Source organism: Anser brachyrhynchus, assembly GCF_964034855.1.
Source record: "Anser brachyrhynchus genome assembly, chromosome: 1".
In the NCBI taxonomy this organism is placed as follows: domain Eukaryota; kingdom Metazoa; phylum Chordata; class Aves; order Anseriformes; family Anatidae; genus Anser; species Anser brachyrhynchus.
Window position 1 is genome coordinate 192,810,402 of NC_137694.1, and position 16,459 is coordinate 192,826,860.

The following is a 16,459-nucleotide window of genomic DNA, read 5'->3' on the forward strand; positions in this document are numbered from 1 at the left end:
GGGGTTTCAGCTAGAGGAACATGCCACCAAGCAGCAGACTTGCTGATGCATGACTGCAGTGTCCATGAAACATCGCACATCGGTTACGGTTCAGACTGCTGTTCTGCAAGCCTGACATTTAATGAGCCCACTTTTACGAGACGCTGTCGGGCTGCTGTGAGGCATGAAACCTCCTTCAGCGACTCCTCCAGCCTACGAAGCCCTACAACCAAACCCACCATCCCCACTCAGCACCTCCGGGTCCCGCAGCCGAGCGCCCCGAGCACCTCTGCGACCCCTTTTCCCCACAAGTTCTTTATTAACTGTTTAAAGGGGGCACACCTCGGGGCAGGAGGGGGGGGGGGGATGTAGGCAGCTTTTGGGGGGCTCGCAGCCCGGTGCGGGAGGCGGCGGAGCTCCGGGGCCGCCCATCGCCCGCCCACTGCGGCCCGCCCAGGGCCTGCCCGCGCCGCCCGGGGCCGGCTCCGCAGCGGCGGCCGTTGCTGCAGCCGCCGCCGCCGCCCGTGCAGCGCCGCCGCCGCCGCCGATGCCTCCTCCTGCGGGGGCTCGGCGAGGAAAATGGCGCCGTCCCACGTCCTCAAGTGCTGCCAGAAGGTGCTGGCCTGGGTGCCCGTGGCCTTCATCGCCCTGGTCGTGGCCTGGTCCTACTACGCCTACGTGGTGGAGCTGTGTGTGTGTGAGTGCGGGGAGGGAGGGCAGGGAGGGCGAGGGGATGCCGGCCGCCCGCGGGGACCCCTCGCCTCCCGCCGCCCTCACGGGGCCTCTCCCCGGCGCTTCGGAGAGGGGGCAGTCCCGGAGGGGTTCCTTTCGCCCCGGAGGGGGGTTATTTTCCCTCCCGGAGGGGAAGCCCCCAGCCCCGGGGGTGGGGGGGGCGCAGCGGAGCCGGGTTTACCTGTTGCCTCTGTGGCGGAGGGCGGGAGGGGGCTCGGCGGGGCTCTACCCGCCCTCAGGCGCCTCATGGCGGCGGAGGCCTGGCGGGGGGACGGGGCACGGCGTTTGGGGACAGGAGCCTCAGGTGGACGATGAGGGGCAAAGACCCCATCCCCGGGCTCTGGCAGCCCCCCTTAGGATCCCTACCGGGGCCGTGGGGGGGTCCATGCCCCTCACAACTCCTGCCGCCCGGGAGAAGTTTCCCCTTCTCGTTCCTATTTCGATTATTTGAAGCCGATCCGGAACTTCCTCATGTACCACATAACTACTTGAACACGTCTCGTTGTACTCCTTTCACCCCTTCTAATGAACAGTCCCGGACCCCGCTGTCATTGAGGTGTAAAGAGGCTGGAAACATCCTCCCTAAGCAGGATTTGGGGCTTAGGGGCTTGTCGGGCTGCGTCAAGGCTTGTGGTGGTAGGGTTCTGCGTTATGTAAAGCTTATTTGTAGTCGGTGTCAGTCAGGATGATATTTACCCTTTTCTGGCTTTAGGAGGAACTTAAAGTCTGGTTCAGGAGGATATTTACCTGTGCAGGAGAAATGCAAAAATACAGGGATACGCAACCAGACTTGTTGAACCAGGACTGTTTTAAACTGTGTGCATAGGTGTGCTAGTGGCTTTGGGTCCTTACACTTATCGCTGTTCATGTAAAATAGTTGCTTTGGTAGCCCTAAACTTGTAAAGATATCTGGCCTTTAGAAATAACCAAGGTGTTGGGTGGGGTTTTTTTGGTCCGCAGTACTTAGTTTTTGGATAACTTTTGGATAATACTCTGGTTTGGAGGGCATGGGTGGTTGTTACAGTAGTCCTGAGGGGGGCTATGTGGGTTATATACTTACATTTTACAGTTGTGATTGAAGTCTGACTGTTCCGGCAAAAGGCAGGGGTATGTGTTTCTTATCATAAAAAAAGAACAGAAATTCAAGAGACAAAGTGGCTTGCCCAGGGTCTCGTTGGTGATCTCTGGCTGAATCAGGGAAAGGACCTCGATCCCCCAAGTCCCAGCTCTGTTTCTTGATCACAGAGTGGGTCAGGGCTGGTTGCTGGTGAATCATTTTCTTCAGAAAAATGTCTTTGACCCTGATGTTACGGAAGACCTTCGCAGGCATAGAGGGCTGCAGAAAGTCCTGCCAAATTCAGCACGGTTTCGTTTGTGTGAAAATTATTGAAAGGGCTGGTTCCTGTTTATGTGAGAACTTTCACATCTATAAATCTGGTTTCTAGACGTCTGGCACTTCTTGCTCACAAATCAGCTTTATTTTTAATGTCTGCAGATGCAGGCTATTAAGAGAAAGTGGTCATTTAGTAAGAAAATTACCTATTGATTTTTATTGCTGTCACTGACAGCAGTTGTTAAATGTCAAAATGGTGCTTGGTGACCAAGATTTGTTTTTCTGAGTTTTTTTTTTTCTGATTGATTTTTTATTATTTTTAACCTTCTGTTGAATTTTCTTTATACTTTTGATGAAAGGTCAACTCCTCAAGGAAGAGGAAAGGGATTTTTTCTGAGCTTGTTTGTGGTTGAGTCTCTCCCTTGCCCCCCCCCCCCCCCCCCCAGCTCTTTCCTTCCCCTTTTTTGGCTTTGCTATTATGCTGCATTTGAGTTCAAACAAGCACAGAGAGGTTTTATAGCAAAACACAGGATTTTCTGTTTCTTTTGGCAGGTATGTTTACTTTCTCGCCGTGCTCCATATGTTTTATTTTGGCTTGAAAACTACTGCAGTGTGTACTGTGAAGAAGAGCTAGGATGCAATTAATGCACTGCTAATGAATGAAGTGACATTGGTCTCTGCAGATGTGCCTATACAGCAGGCGCAGAAGCAGGGCTTTATGTCTTGTTGCACTTCTGTGGCTGTCTTTAGCAAAGGGCACAATATGCAGCTGATGTGTGCCTGGGTAAAGGAAAGACAGACGGAAGAAGGAAAGTTTTAGAAAAGAGGAAACAAAATAGAAAAAAATGTGTAAAGACTGAGTAATACAGAAATTGTAACCACACAGACACCAGTGTTTTTTTTTTTTTTTTTCTCCAAGGTTATTCGTAAAGGTTGGGTAATTATTAAGATGTGAAGCTTACAAGGAAACAGGAAGAAAGAAGGCCTTTGTTCCCTCCAACTATTTCTTCCATCCTGTTTGTTTTCCTCCTTTGAGTCCCTGCTCATGAATTAAAAGTTAAACATATGTATTCAGTTAGTAGGTGTAGTAGGAAGGCAAGTGTAATGTAGTATCAGAAAATATTCTTAATAATCAAAGTAGAAGATGGTGTAGTAAATCAGGGTTGCTTCTTCTATCCCATCGCTCTCTTTTCCTTTCAGTTTTGCTTCCCAGCACTGCTTGCCCCACGCTCCTCCACTAGGATATTCCCCTACTGCTCAGTGTCCTGTGATTGGTGTCTGAAGGACTCAGGCTTACTCTGTAATTCACCACCAGTGTGCATTTAATTGGTTATGCCTCTTCTACAACTGTTAATTATGTTACTGACGTACGGCCTGGGAACAGCAAGGAGGAATGGTATGGGTGAGATGAAAGGAGGCTCTCAGTATGAGCTATTCTGTTGTTTTCCTGCCCTAGAAACATTGTTGTATTTCTCCGAAGCGTTGCAGCAGTATCTGGGTGAAGGCTGGCCGTTTTAGAGCCCTGTTGCTGTGTAGTTGTGATCCAGCTGGTAAGCTAGCTATTAAGCTAACGGAAGGGTGAAAATGCCCTTTTCTCACCAAATGGGTAGAAGCGAGGGAATGTCAGCAGAGTGGGAAGAACTGTGAACACATAACTGAAGGAAGTGCAAAAGGCTTGTGGCCACATCTCATTCAGGTTTTCTTTAAAGGCGTTAAAGGAGAAAAACATGAATGAACGCTTTCTTACTCGATTCTCTTTTCTTTCTGCATGTAACTTGCAGGGAAACTTAGAAAACACACCTAGAAATACGCATGGGTGGTTGTAAAATAGCTTTTCATTAGTCTAAAACCACTTCTTCTGTTCTTTCTTGTTATCAAAACATGTTTTGCTTTTAACCTCGCTTTTGCAAACAATGGCGTTATTATGTTGTTAGTGAATTGAACCGATTGTTTCTGGTTGCCACATCCCCTCAGAAGCTCAGTGTGAGCAGAGCTCTTCTCTTGGGGCTCGTTTTCACTTCGGGCTGCCTTGCGTCTCTTTACCTCTCCCTCCATCCTCAAAACCTTTTTGTGGGTGAGCAGCTGTAACAGACTGGCCAGACCACGGTCAGAAGTCGCTGTTTTGACGTTTGTAGTAAAAGTTAGTGGGTAAAACCAGTCTGTTTCATACAGACAACCCTTTTACTGAAGCACTGGCAGAATTCGGTACTGCGGTCTGCACTGAGAAAGATGTTAACTTTGGCTGAGTTTTCTGCAGATCGTAACTAAGGTTATTGGCTGGTTTTACATATAAAAACAAAAATCTCGTTAAGGGTAGCATTTTACTTCTGTAGCTAAAACTGTATGTTCTGAGAACTCAGCCCAGAAGAGCCAGGACTAGTTACAAGGAGAATGGCTTGGTTTAGGAACCTACTGGTCTTTTATTAAATGTTTCTGTGCCTTAAATTCCTCAAAGCCTGGAAAATTGTGATTTTTGAAAGCTGTGGGAGTAATTAGCTTTGTGTACTTTCATAGCATCTACTTGCCGAGCAGTTTGCTTTTTTTAATGCAGTGTAATGTCTAATGTGTCTAAAATCTTGGCAAACAAAGCAGTCTGTAATTTGGGATTCATAACTTGGTGCTAATGGTACAAACTTAACTGGTTATTCTGAAGGCTGCAGTGGCCCTTTTAAGAAGGGAGATGGCTCTGATTTCCCCAAAGCACCGTCAATATGAGAAGCCCTCGGTGATCTGTTGTAACGCTCCCATTTGAAGAGTCCGTAGCACACAGAGGGAAGGTAATTCCATCTGCCTCCTCAGGAAGAAACCAAGAAGAAATCTCTGCCTAAAATGTGACTGCAGTAGTTAGCAAGCAGTGGCAACGTGGTGTAAGCAGCAGCAGCTCAGTAACTTCTGATTTCTGCCCACAGGAAAAGCGAAAGTATCAGCACTACACTACAGCGTTGGCATGTTAGGCGTGCAAATCCGTTCCCGGAGGAACAGGGGGTTCCTCTTCAGGAGAATGAACAGCTAATTAAACACGTCGGATCATTAGTAACAGTTAACCGTGCTTATGTGCCTCTCTTGCGAATTTCAGAATAAGGAAATTAAAATGCTGTGGACACGCTTGGTTCTGTTGTGGTGTCTTGGCTCAGGCACATGGATTGTCGTCTGAAACGAGAACCTCTTCTGTTGTTAGGAATAAGTCAGATTCCTGCCGAGGTGCTCAGGCTGGATACAGATGTGTTGGAAAACTGGATGCTTAGCTTGGGCAGCAAGATTATCAAGCTGCTTATTTGGTGCTTTGCACTGCATTGGTCATATTAGTTTATAGGGCTGGGTGGGCACGTGCCCTTTATATGGTATGAAATCTGCTCTCTGGGCAGTCCTCTAATGAAAAAACCCTTCCACGAGCAGCGGCGCTAGCTCAGCCTGGTTTCTTGGGACATTGTCTTTGCTCTCTGCTTTCCCAAGCGCTGCCCGCGGAAGGGCTCCACCCTCCTCGCTGCCAGCCCCGTGCGGTGCCTGGCCCCAGCCCTGCATTGTCACTTGTGTCACCGAGCCATGCCCCTGGGTTTGGTCCAGGCGTGCAGGGAGCGGCCAGAGGCCGGGCACGAAATGAGGATCTGAGCTCAGAGCTGCCACGTCCTGACAGGGAGCACCAACTTCTCTCCTCCACCTTTCCGGCCATTCTGGTGAAATTTGCTGCTGTCCACTTAGAGTTCTCCTAGCAAATTTGAAAGCTCACCTCTGTTTTTAATTAGGGGTTTCGCTTCGTCACTTACTGGTGTGCCAGTCTTCCTACAAGATGCTTTGAGATAAAAGGGCCAGAATATCAAGCGCGTGCTTTCAGCAGACAGTAATTAATTTGAGGTCGCTGACTCTGTGTACCGTGAACTTCAGGTTCTGCGTGAAATTTAAATAATTAAAACGTTGTTCTCTAGCAGCTCGTATTCTTATGACTTAATGGAGACGTGCTTTCTGTAATCAAAGGATTTACGGCGTTACAAAGATGGGTATCAGAGCTGAGCTCTTCATACACCTGTCGCAGGTGCAGCACTCAGGTGGCAACGTACCTGCCTTCACGTCTGGAGCTTGAGACTGCCCGTGACGGAGAGCAGGGACAGGAGGCATCCCAGCTGCCTGTCGAAACTTGTGCCTGTAAATGCTGAGGGTTTGTTGGGTTCCTGTTTAATCCAATCGATACATCCATGTTCGTCCAGCTCTTTTCATTCAGCACTCCTCTTGCAGCTGGTAAGAATTCCTGCTGTTTTAAGATGTATTTTCATTCCCAGTGTTACAAACACCTTTCCTGAAACATTTTTTATGGAGTTTTCAACTCAGCTCAGTTGTTAAACATCTCCCCATTGTGTGCGTGTGATGTTTAATAGAAACATTTGACAAGTAAAGACAGGCCTCTTTCCTGCATCAGCTGCATCTCCACCAAGATGAATCAGGTGTGAGAGGAGCAATGAAACCATAACAAAAACATCTGCTCTTTTAGCCAGTTCCCCAACATCATTCCTTTCTGCTGTCAATAAATTGTTTTCTGTAGGGTATGTTTAGCCCCTCCTGTCCTGTGCCAAGCAAAAAAAAATGGGCCTTCCCCCCTCTTCCTTGGTGGAATGCCTCCTCTTGTAACTTTTAACTCTCTCTTCTTATCTGTGCTAAAAATCGAGTTCCTCCTCTGCAGCATATCAAGCACCTGCTTTTCCTTTCTTTGTAAAGACCACATGGCTCATCAGTTCCTTGTTCGTGTTCCCTTTTGGCTATTAAAAGTGTCTTACGGGTACAGGATTGTCAGAAAGGATCTGCTCACAAGATCGTTAGATCACGAGAGCAGCATGCCTTGCCTCTGCAGTTTCTTTAACGCTCTCTCTGCTGCTATATATGGTGCAGCATTGCCTTAAATCTGAGCCACGAAACCATTTTAATCATATGATTAACAGAGATCAAGTGAGGTTTCTATGCCAGTTTTTTTGTTTGTGGTCTTTGGGTTGTGCATCCTGATGTCTGTTAGTCTCCAGAGTGGGGAATTCTTGTGAAGCAGTAAGCAGTGATACTTTTTCCATCTTTTTTAGCTTCTTTGGTACAAAAAAAAAAGAGAGATGTAAGTCATAACTCATCTGGAATTAGGCAAGCTAATACTGCAGAGAGGAAGAAACAATTCAGATTAAATGGGAAGTTGAGAGGAACAGATTTGTTTGAAGTGAACTAAACCAAGTTATAAGCTGGCTTGCAGTTGTCTGTGGTAGGCTCAAAACTGGCATGAAATGCCTCAGCTATTGTCTCTAGTTAACGCGCATGCAGAGAATTTGTTATTGTACCATTCTTCTTGGCAAGCAGTCAGTGCCTTTGCATTTGTCAAATCTGGATTAAAAAAGCAGAGAAGCAAAACGTATTTCCACAATGCTGGGATAGGTGGTACCTGAGGGCTTTCACAGCTCTGGGGTTGTGGCATGGGATTTTCCTGGGCATTGCAGAGGAGCCCAAAACAACAGAATTTGGTTTCTCTTCTGGAAAATCCTGTGTGACTAACATGCAAGTTTGGTTGGTTGTTCTGGCTCGGTTTTGTTTAATAATGTCTGGAAAAGGATGCAAATTGCACATAGGAGTTTTTGTGGAGGTATTTTCTGTGTGCATATTTTTCAGTTTAACATATTACTCCTTAAGTTTCACCTTTTTATTTAAAAAAAAAAGCTTTAGTTCAGCCAAATAATTACACACAAAGCTAATACTTGCTGTGTTGCAGGGTAGATTCCTGCTGGACTACCTACTGCAGAGGATAGGCTTGAACTTTTTAAATAATTCATAATTTAGACATATTTAAGAAAGGAAAGCGTGAAGACAGTTGAGCACTAGATTATCTTCTCTCTTTTGTGTGGCTATTTTCTACTGAGGTTCTCAAACTTGTAACAAAAAAAAGGCAAAAAGAGGTGATGCTGCTTTATTTTCTGCATCCCACCCCCAAGACAATAAAAAAAAAAAGTGTTTTAGGAATGTTTAAAGCGAAACAGGTATTAATTTCAGTGGAGGCTGACAGCAATATCTGACTACTTAGAAGCAGCAGAGGAGGCAGCCAAAAGCTGAGAGCTGAGCTTGTAACTGAAACTGCAGGCCAGGGATTGTGGGATGCAGTGGTAATGTCTTGTTCTGCGTTTATTTCCTGAACTGGAGTTCAAAAGCTGGAATCGATTTCTTGCTGGTGTAAAGCTGCTTGTTACATTGCCAGCCTAGCAAATACTCACAGGTCTGTTCTATGGAAAGATTAAATGTTAACTTATTTAAAGGAAGGCTTCCCTTCATCACGTAAAGATCCTGTGAAACTGTTGACTTCCGTGTGCTAAGTGACTTTGGACAAGTACTAGGATTGCCCTTCGTTTAATCTGCCTGAGAGCGGGAATAACAGCAGTGCGAGGAATAAAAGCAGAATCCCAAAATTTACATGAATTTGAGGTAAAAAAGAACTAGCTATCTTTTATTTTTGTTTCAGTTAAGGATGATAAGACAGAATGAAAAATCACAAGTGTTTCAGTGTTCTCTTTCACCTCAGACTGCAGGATCTTGCCAAATTAAAATTGTTCTGCACGGTCTCATAACTGCTTTCTGATCCAGGAGACCTGGGTAAGAATAAGGAAATTATCTTCCTACTTCTGTAAGGCTTTAATTCATTTCTATGAAGCATATTTACTTATTTATTTTGAAAAAGTCTCACAGGTGATAAGATCTTTAAGCTTTTCTCTGGATGTAAAGACTGTTCATTATTTTGAGTCTTCAAGCATCAAATTTGGCTCAGTTTAGTTTTGTACTTCGTTTTTTGTTTGGATTATGTCCCTGTTCTGGACAGAAACACAGGAGGAGGCTGTGCAAGTATGCACATCTAATACGCACTAACTAATGTGAAATTTGCTTTTCTTTAGGATTAACCTCCTTTAGCTTGAAGCTAGAGGCTTCTGTGGACAGACAGACAGGGTGCTGAATGTGTATTTTAAGGAGAGAAGAAAAAATCAAAATCTGAACAAAAAGGGTTCGTCTGTACATCAAGGTATCACCTCATTACGTCTCTGCGTGCTATAAAGAGGCACGGTTGTGTAATAGGGTTGCAGACCCCTTTGCTATAGATATCTACAGCTAAGTGAGGCGCATGCTACCTCTGTGACCAAAGTAGCTCTGTGGAACGAAGCCTGTAACGTGTACTGAAGCCCTGCGGATTTAGTTCTCTAGTGTGCATCGGGGAAAAGCTCCTTTGAGCTGACATGCAGACCGGTGACTGGACAAACGTCAGTGCTGAGAGAGAGGAGACGATGTGGAGCGAGGTGAATGGCAGTAGGCAGGGCACGCTCTGTTGACCTTTTGCTCGTGTTGATGGCCAGAAACTTAAATTTGCTGTATCGGGTGAAGAGCCAGGAAAAGATCCTTTCGTCACTGACTTTCAGGAATTCAGTGTCTAGGGAAGAGACCCGGCAAGGAGAGTGGTATGAACAAAGTGACCCAGCAAGTACAGCTGCTCTCTGGTCAGTGTCTTGCCTAACTGATGAATGAACTCCAAAGGTTTCAGAGAAGCCTGAGAGCAAGAGGATGTACCAGTCAGAGAGCATGCAAGATAGATTTGAGCAGAAGAATTTGGTGTTGGGATAAAAAGAAATGAAGGTGCAGAAGAGGAGGAAGTGGGGAGATTTCAACTGTCTCAAGAATTTGGGTTGGGGGGGGGGGGGTGGGAAATACAACAGGTTGGCCTGGATGTTGATGTGCTCCAGAAAATGTGCTGGGTGCATATCTGAAGGGCAACATGTATAAATTCTGATCTAACTAATGGCTGTGGAAAGGAGTGTGCTCCTCCTCTGCTGGTTAGAGCAGAGAACTGGATCTCTTCACCCCTTCCGCTGACCCACCAAGCCTCAGTGGCTGACAGGAGGAATACTAAGTCCTGTTTTACCCTGAGTTGGGCAGGGAGGCTTTATTAACACCTGATACATGATTTGGAACAAGTCATCTATCTCGTGTCTCACTTTTAACCACATTTTTGATTTAGTACAGATTTACTTAAAACTTTTTTTTTCTCTTCCAGTTACTATATCTTCTACTGCAGAAAAAGTAACAATTATTATTTATTAATATAAATAGTTTTGTTGCACTCAAGTCTTAAGGGACATAGAATTTAAATGTATTTCTTTATATGTAAGCTCTCTGTAGTAAGTAGATCATTGCTAAGAAACAAGTTAAATATTGTGAGGTTGAGTATGCTGAGCTCATAGTACCGCTTGGGATGAAGACAAGACCCGTGAGTAAAGTAACTATGATTTAGGTTTGCAAATATTTTTAAATGGGTACCTTCTGAGAACAGAAGAGAGAAGGAACTGCAGCAGTCCGTTTTCTGTTTCATCCTGAAGGAACGATGAATATTCATCTTACTATCCTCCTTGCAACCTCTGCCCAGCAAGATTTTTGGAAGAGGAGGGATTGTTGTACTCTTTGCTGTTTTCCAAACAGCTTACCAGATTCCTCAGAGCCCCATTCCTCAGGACTGCTTAGAACTGTGCAAAGAACACAGCCATTTCAAAGGTGACTGCACATTGTAATTTTAAATTTCCAGGTTAAGCGGTTAAGGCCTTGTTTTTACAAACTTTCCTTACACCTTATTACTGTCTTTGGCAAGTATACGTCACAGTGGGTAGTATTTATAGAGCTTCAAACTCACCAAAGAAATTCCAGCATGCTTGCTGCTTTTAATTGTGAACAAAAACTAGGCTAGAAGATCATTCAATTTCAGAAGTTCAAAATGCTGTTTTTTATAAGACTTTAGGCTTTTTTCCCCATAGAACCACAAACTCTAGGGATATTTGGAAGTTCATTTCAGCTTAAGCGGGAACGTGAGAGTGGTTATCATGATTTTAAGGTAAGCATGGACTGGCAGTTTCATCATCCACTGAAGGCTGTCTTCAGGGTGTGAGACCGCTGGTAAGAGGCTTTCATCTCTTAAATATCTTTGCAAAAGAGCACAGAACTTGGAGGTAACCCACCGGTTTATTTCCTGGTGGGGAGCATCCAGGAGAAAACTGTAAAAAGAAGGAAACTTGATAGAGTCTGTCCTCTTTCATCTTTTAAAGAGGTGAAGGAGTGGGAAAACCTCCAAAGTAAACGGTAAGCTGTTCAAGACGGAAGCTGTGTCTTAGCCTGGGCTTTCACATCGCAATGCACAGCTGGGCTTCATGAAGACATCCCAAAATTCTGCAGGTTGCTGCTGTGCTTTTACTGTCTGGTTTTACTAGAAGTAAAGTTTTGCTTTCTAGTTCCTTTCAGAAAGGCAAGATTCATGTCTGTGTTAAAGAAGGCTGGCAGAGCAGTGATGGTGGTGTAGTGTAGTCGTATCTTTGGCTTTAATTCAAATGCAGTGCCTGCTGGATCGAAGCAGGCTCTCTTAAATCTACCAGAGAAGACAAATGCTTGATTAATTAATGAGAACAGTATCTTTGAAAGCTGCCTGTTAGGCTTTTTTCACTTGCACACCTTTTGCACTTGAAGTTCTATGGCATGTCACAGGCACCCTGCATGCATGTATTTCTTTACAGTGGAAGTTGATCTTAAAATGAAATGTGAAGTTGTTTTTTCATTTAAAAGTTCCAAGTTTCATTAAGTTCTTACAAACTAACTTCCAATAGCCAGGAAATACCACCTGGAGATTCAAATGGCCAAAGCACTGGTAAATGTTGCAATGTAAATAAATAATATGTATACTAGCAAATATATTTTGCACCATTTTTCATTGTGCTCTGTTCAAATTCTTTTACTGCAGGTTTTTAATTACAATGTGTAATTCAATTGCTGATGATTTCTTCATCCCATTAAGGCTAACTGTTTCCGTGTCTTCGTATTTTCATATTCTTGCGTAGATTTTTATCCATTAGGATAGTAGAATAGTCAGCTCTCAATCTCTCCACAGTATAATTTGGTTTTGTTGAGTATTATTAGCTCTGTAATCCTACTCTGTCCTTAAAGTGGTGTTAAGAATGAGGCAGGAAAAATTGTGAGGGGTAAATCTGAGGAAGGCTTAGCATGCTTCAGGAGGATGCTAAGAGCGTATCTTATGACATCGTCCTCCCGAGGGCATAACTTAGGGTCTAATGTGCATCAGTGCCTTTAAAGTGAAGTCACTTCGCTTGGCCACAGCACGGCACCAGGAATCCTGGACGCCCTAGCTTAGCTGGGACTTCCTCACGACTCAAGAACAGCAGATATTGGGGTCTGAGGTATTTGATGTTTTTGTCATGTCTTCAAATTACAAGAAAATAACTGAATAGGAATGAAGCCAGCTTATATTTATATTTGAAACTGCTGTGAGATGCTGTAGGGAGTACTGTCCCGAGTGGTACTGGTACCCAAAAGGGATTGGATTCTGGGGGTGAGTTTTATGGACAGAATTTAACTGTTTACTGTGCAACTGAGTTTTGCCATGCCCTTCCCTCCACTATATCTTGTTTTCTCTTTCCTCCTATGCTACTCCTCCTGTGCTTTGTATAATGGCATTTCCTTATATTAAATGTGTTTAATTCATCTCAAGCTTGACAGTCACGTGTATGTGCAAAAGCAGTAAGACAAAAAAGTAAATTTGGGGATACAGTGCTTTGCTAGGATGTAGTTTGTTTGACTTCTGACATTTTTAAAATCAATACCTCCAATGACTGCATTTTTGTATTTTTTAGATAGTTTTGACCTTCAAGTAGGAAAACATAGTAATAAGGCTGAAATGAATTACCTTGCTTTCTACTTTCCCTCAGGCATGTATATGTAGGGATGACATGGTGGCACCAAAGCTAATACTTGTTGTGTTGCAGGGTAGATTCCTGCTGGACTACCTACTGCAGAAGACAGGCTTGAACTTTTTAAATAATTCATAATTTAGACATATTTAAGAAATGAAAGCGTGAAGACAGTTGAGCACTAGATTATCTTCTCTCTTTTGAGTGGCTATTTTCTGTTGAAGTTCTCAAACTTGTAACAATCCTGTTTCTCCCTTCTTCCCACACGTGCCCCGCTCTCCAGTACTTTACCTGCCAAATAAGATATTCTTGCAGCTATATCACAACACGTGATATCCTGGAAAGAAGTTAACGGCAGAAGTTAATTCACTTTGCAGGTGTCATGCGTACATCAAATTCTTCACTTGTTCCTTGCTAGGCAGCTTGCCAGTCGTGCTGCGTTACATCCAGTGCCTTGTCACGGGAGCCCTAATGCATCTTGGAGGTGTAACAGGCAGTGCTGTTTCTTCCCTTGGCACGTTGTGTTAGGATCTGTAGTTCAGCTGACCTTTTACTGAGCTCTGAGTTAATGCTTTCCAGGAACATGTGCTGAACAGTCAGCAGGCAGGTAAGCTCTGAGGACTTGCTTTGCTGGTTGTTTTTTTGTTTTTGTTTTTTTGGAGGCAGGGAAGTTGGGAGGATTGTTTTTTTGGAAGTGTTATTTTAGGGTTTTTGTTTGGTTTTGTCTGTTTCAAGCAATATTTACTGAGTGAGAGCTATGCAGCTTATTCTGAATTACTTTCTAACCTGCAGTATCAGTGTTCTGGAGTATCCAAAATTCCCTTTGTAGTGGCTTGTGCAGCCTTTGTGCTGTCGCTTGTTCATTTTCCTGGCTGGTCGAGCAGTAAAATAAGATCTCCTGGTGGAGCGGGTGGAAATCTTGTCCTCAAGCCAAAACTTTCTGTCCTGTTATCCTGGATGTTTTTTGCCCTCTACAGCACCTGCTTCTTTTGTTATATTCCTGGGGCCATTGGTGGTTTTTTTTTTTCTTCCTTTTTGCAAGGAAACTAGAGGAAGTATATTTAGCTACAGTCAAGGTTTGTCCCAAGATATTTCAAACTAAGGAAGGTTTAATGAGTGACATTTTGTTCTGCCAGAAGAATGAGCAGCAAAGGCTCCAGCATCACAAGATGGCAGGATTTGTTGTCGGCCAACATGATGAACCATACACGGACAGAATCTCAAAATCACTGTGTAAAATCTCTGAACCTCTATCTAGTCCATAAATACTTTAATAATAAAAATGATACGGTATTAAATATTTAACACCCAGGACTTGTAAATATTAATAAAGACACAAATTCCCCACCATTAAGCTTGCACACAGCTGATAGACACGGTTCTAAATGACATGTTTTTCAAAACAAAGCTTCTTTAAAGGACTTGATTAAGCTTGTAAGCTTGGCTTACTAATATCTTGACAGGAGGTTTGTGGAAGTTACATTACTGGCTGCTGTGTTGCTCATGTGTTGCTGGCAGAAAATGACTTCTCCTCATCATAGGCAAGCCCATATTTAATCTCAGGTGGCAAAGACCAGCCAAACCTGACCAACAGTACAAAAAAATTGAATTTAAAATTTAATTTGAGGAATTCAGTGACATAATGTGTCAAAAGAGGTCTGCTTGCAGGGTGGTTTTATTTCTCCCATTATTTTATAACCTTGGCAGCAGCACGATCTTTGTCTCAGAAACAAAGTACCTAATACTCCGCGTTGAGATTTACAAGGAGATTTTTCCCAGAGTTCTGCAAGGAGATTTTTAATATTTAAGAAAATCTTGCTGCAGGCAGGGCCAATAGCTAAGTAAGGAGACATTTGATTTTGGAAGAATCTGAAGATAAATGCAGAGACAGGTTTCTTACCAAGGAAGTGGAGACCTCCAGTCTTGTGGTTCTCTTGCCACTTCACAATAGTTTGTCTGAAGGTCACGGTAGCTCAGTCTGGAGTTCGTGTCACCAAATGATACATCTGCACACCTTCAGAATTTGTTTGGAGCAGTTAAATAAGGATGGTTTCTCTGTTTTCATTCACCTGGAAAAATCTGTTAAGAGATTGAATTGTGTCGTGGTGGGTTTATTTTTGTTTGTTTGTTTGTTTTACTTTAGATGTATTGGTGGTTTCTAGTATCACCTGCAGAATACTTAATCTTGTGGAGAGTGCGGAAGGCAACCCTGTACAACACCTGATACTGGCTCTCTGTCGGCACTAGCTGATGCTCTTATTTGTGTCTCAGATCTCTTGCAAGCATCCTCATTACGCCTTAACTACAGAACCAACCGGAGTTGCTCCTGAGACAAAAAGCCCTTTGACAAGTACAGATGCTTGAGCACGGAGTTACAGTGAGCTTGAGTTTGCCAACCTGAGTATAAATACCCCTCCTTCAACTGTAAGGGGAATTAACTTGTTGTGTGGACATAGGTTCCTCTCAGGTGCATCTGACTTTGTGCTTTTTCTGCCATTTCTGGTTTTTTTTTTCCCATTTTCCCTGTGGTCCAGAAGGGGCACAGCTGACTGACGTGTGGAACTAATGGCTCTCTGTCTTCCAAGAAGAAACCAAGCTTTCTTCTGGCTTTATACAATAGCTTAAAGACAATGTTGAAAACAGCTTCTGTGCAGCACTACCAAACTACTGGGCAATAAAGCTGTTATTGCTATGATAAAGTAGACTGGGGGGGAGAGGTCTGAAAGAAGAAATCCAATTATTCTCCTAAGCGGCTAAGAAAAGCATGTAGAAGTAATGCTAGGGTTTAAAATCTATCAAAATGCAAATAGAATGAGCAGTGACACCAGTGATTAAGTAGCTGAAGAAAATCAAGTTACATTAGGTTTCTTTGGGCAATTATGGTAAATTAAAAGTGAGTAGTGCTTTTCAGGGAATAGGGCTTTTCGGGGACAGCAAACCTGGTGAGTTGCTGCAGCTGAATGCTAACGTCAGATGCTGCTTCCAGAAAAAGCCTTTAGTTGTTTGTGCTGATGCATCTTGTAATGCCTAATGTGGACGCGAGTGTGGGACTGAGATTAAGTCCTACTGATGCTTCTTGCTTGCTAACCAAGTGTAACTCTTGGTTCTGAAATCACTTACGATGTGCAGACCATTAGGAGGCCCTTGGTATAAATTTTAAGAATATTTTGTAGAGGCGGAGGTAAAGGAGTCGTTGATAGGATTTTGTGGATTCCCAGAAGTCAGCTGCCTTTGTAGCTGTGCTTTCGAACTGTGAAAGTGGTAGCACAGAATATACTATTCCAGGAATGTGCAGAATAATTTTTTTTTTCAGTTCTCAGAGCTTAATTCATTGCTAAATGTAACTCAGTACCCAAGGACTGTCTTGCATTGATTATGTTAATTTCTGCTGTAGCCCTGCTTGTACTTTTACAACTTCAGTGCAGAGAATATGTGAGTAAGACCTTCCATAAATAAAAAACCTTATTTGTTATTGTGATAAGAGAATGTTTGCTGGGCAGCAAGCCTCTGGCCTCTCTAAGTTACTTGCTGTAGTTGAAGAACTATGTTGCTGTAGTTAAAGAATTATGTTAATATTGTTTTAACCATACAACAAATTGTAACCATGGCTGGTAACAAACAGTAAGAGGCTGCAGTGTATCTTTGACTTCCTTATTTGAAATATTAATGCATCTTACCT

At 43.6% G+C, this 16,459-nt stretch overlaps 1 protein-coding gene across 4 annotated transcripts in view; it reads left to right on the forward strand.

The window, feature by feature from the left end:
• The first annotated feature begins 422 nt into the window (after positions 1-422).
• The window catches only part of ZDHHC20 (zDHHC palmitoyltransferase 20), a 56,172-nt gene continuing 40,135 nt past the window's right edge, over positions 423-16,459 (forward strand). For 3 of the 4 annotated variants that reach the window (XM_080591285.1, XM_080591287.1, XM_080591286.1), the window contains exon 1: positions 424-676. In XM_080591285.1, the coding sequence (XP_080447411.1) occupies positions 559-676 (118 nt within the window). In that variant the 5' untranslated portion in view covers positions 424-558. Of the gene's footprint in view, positions 677-16,459 lie in introns of all 4 variants that reach the window. The other variant, XM_080591288.1, reaches the window with a different exon arrangement.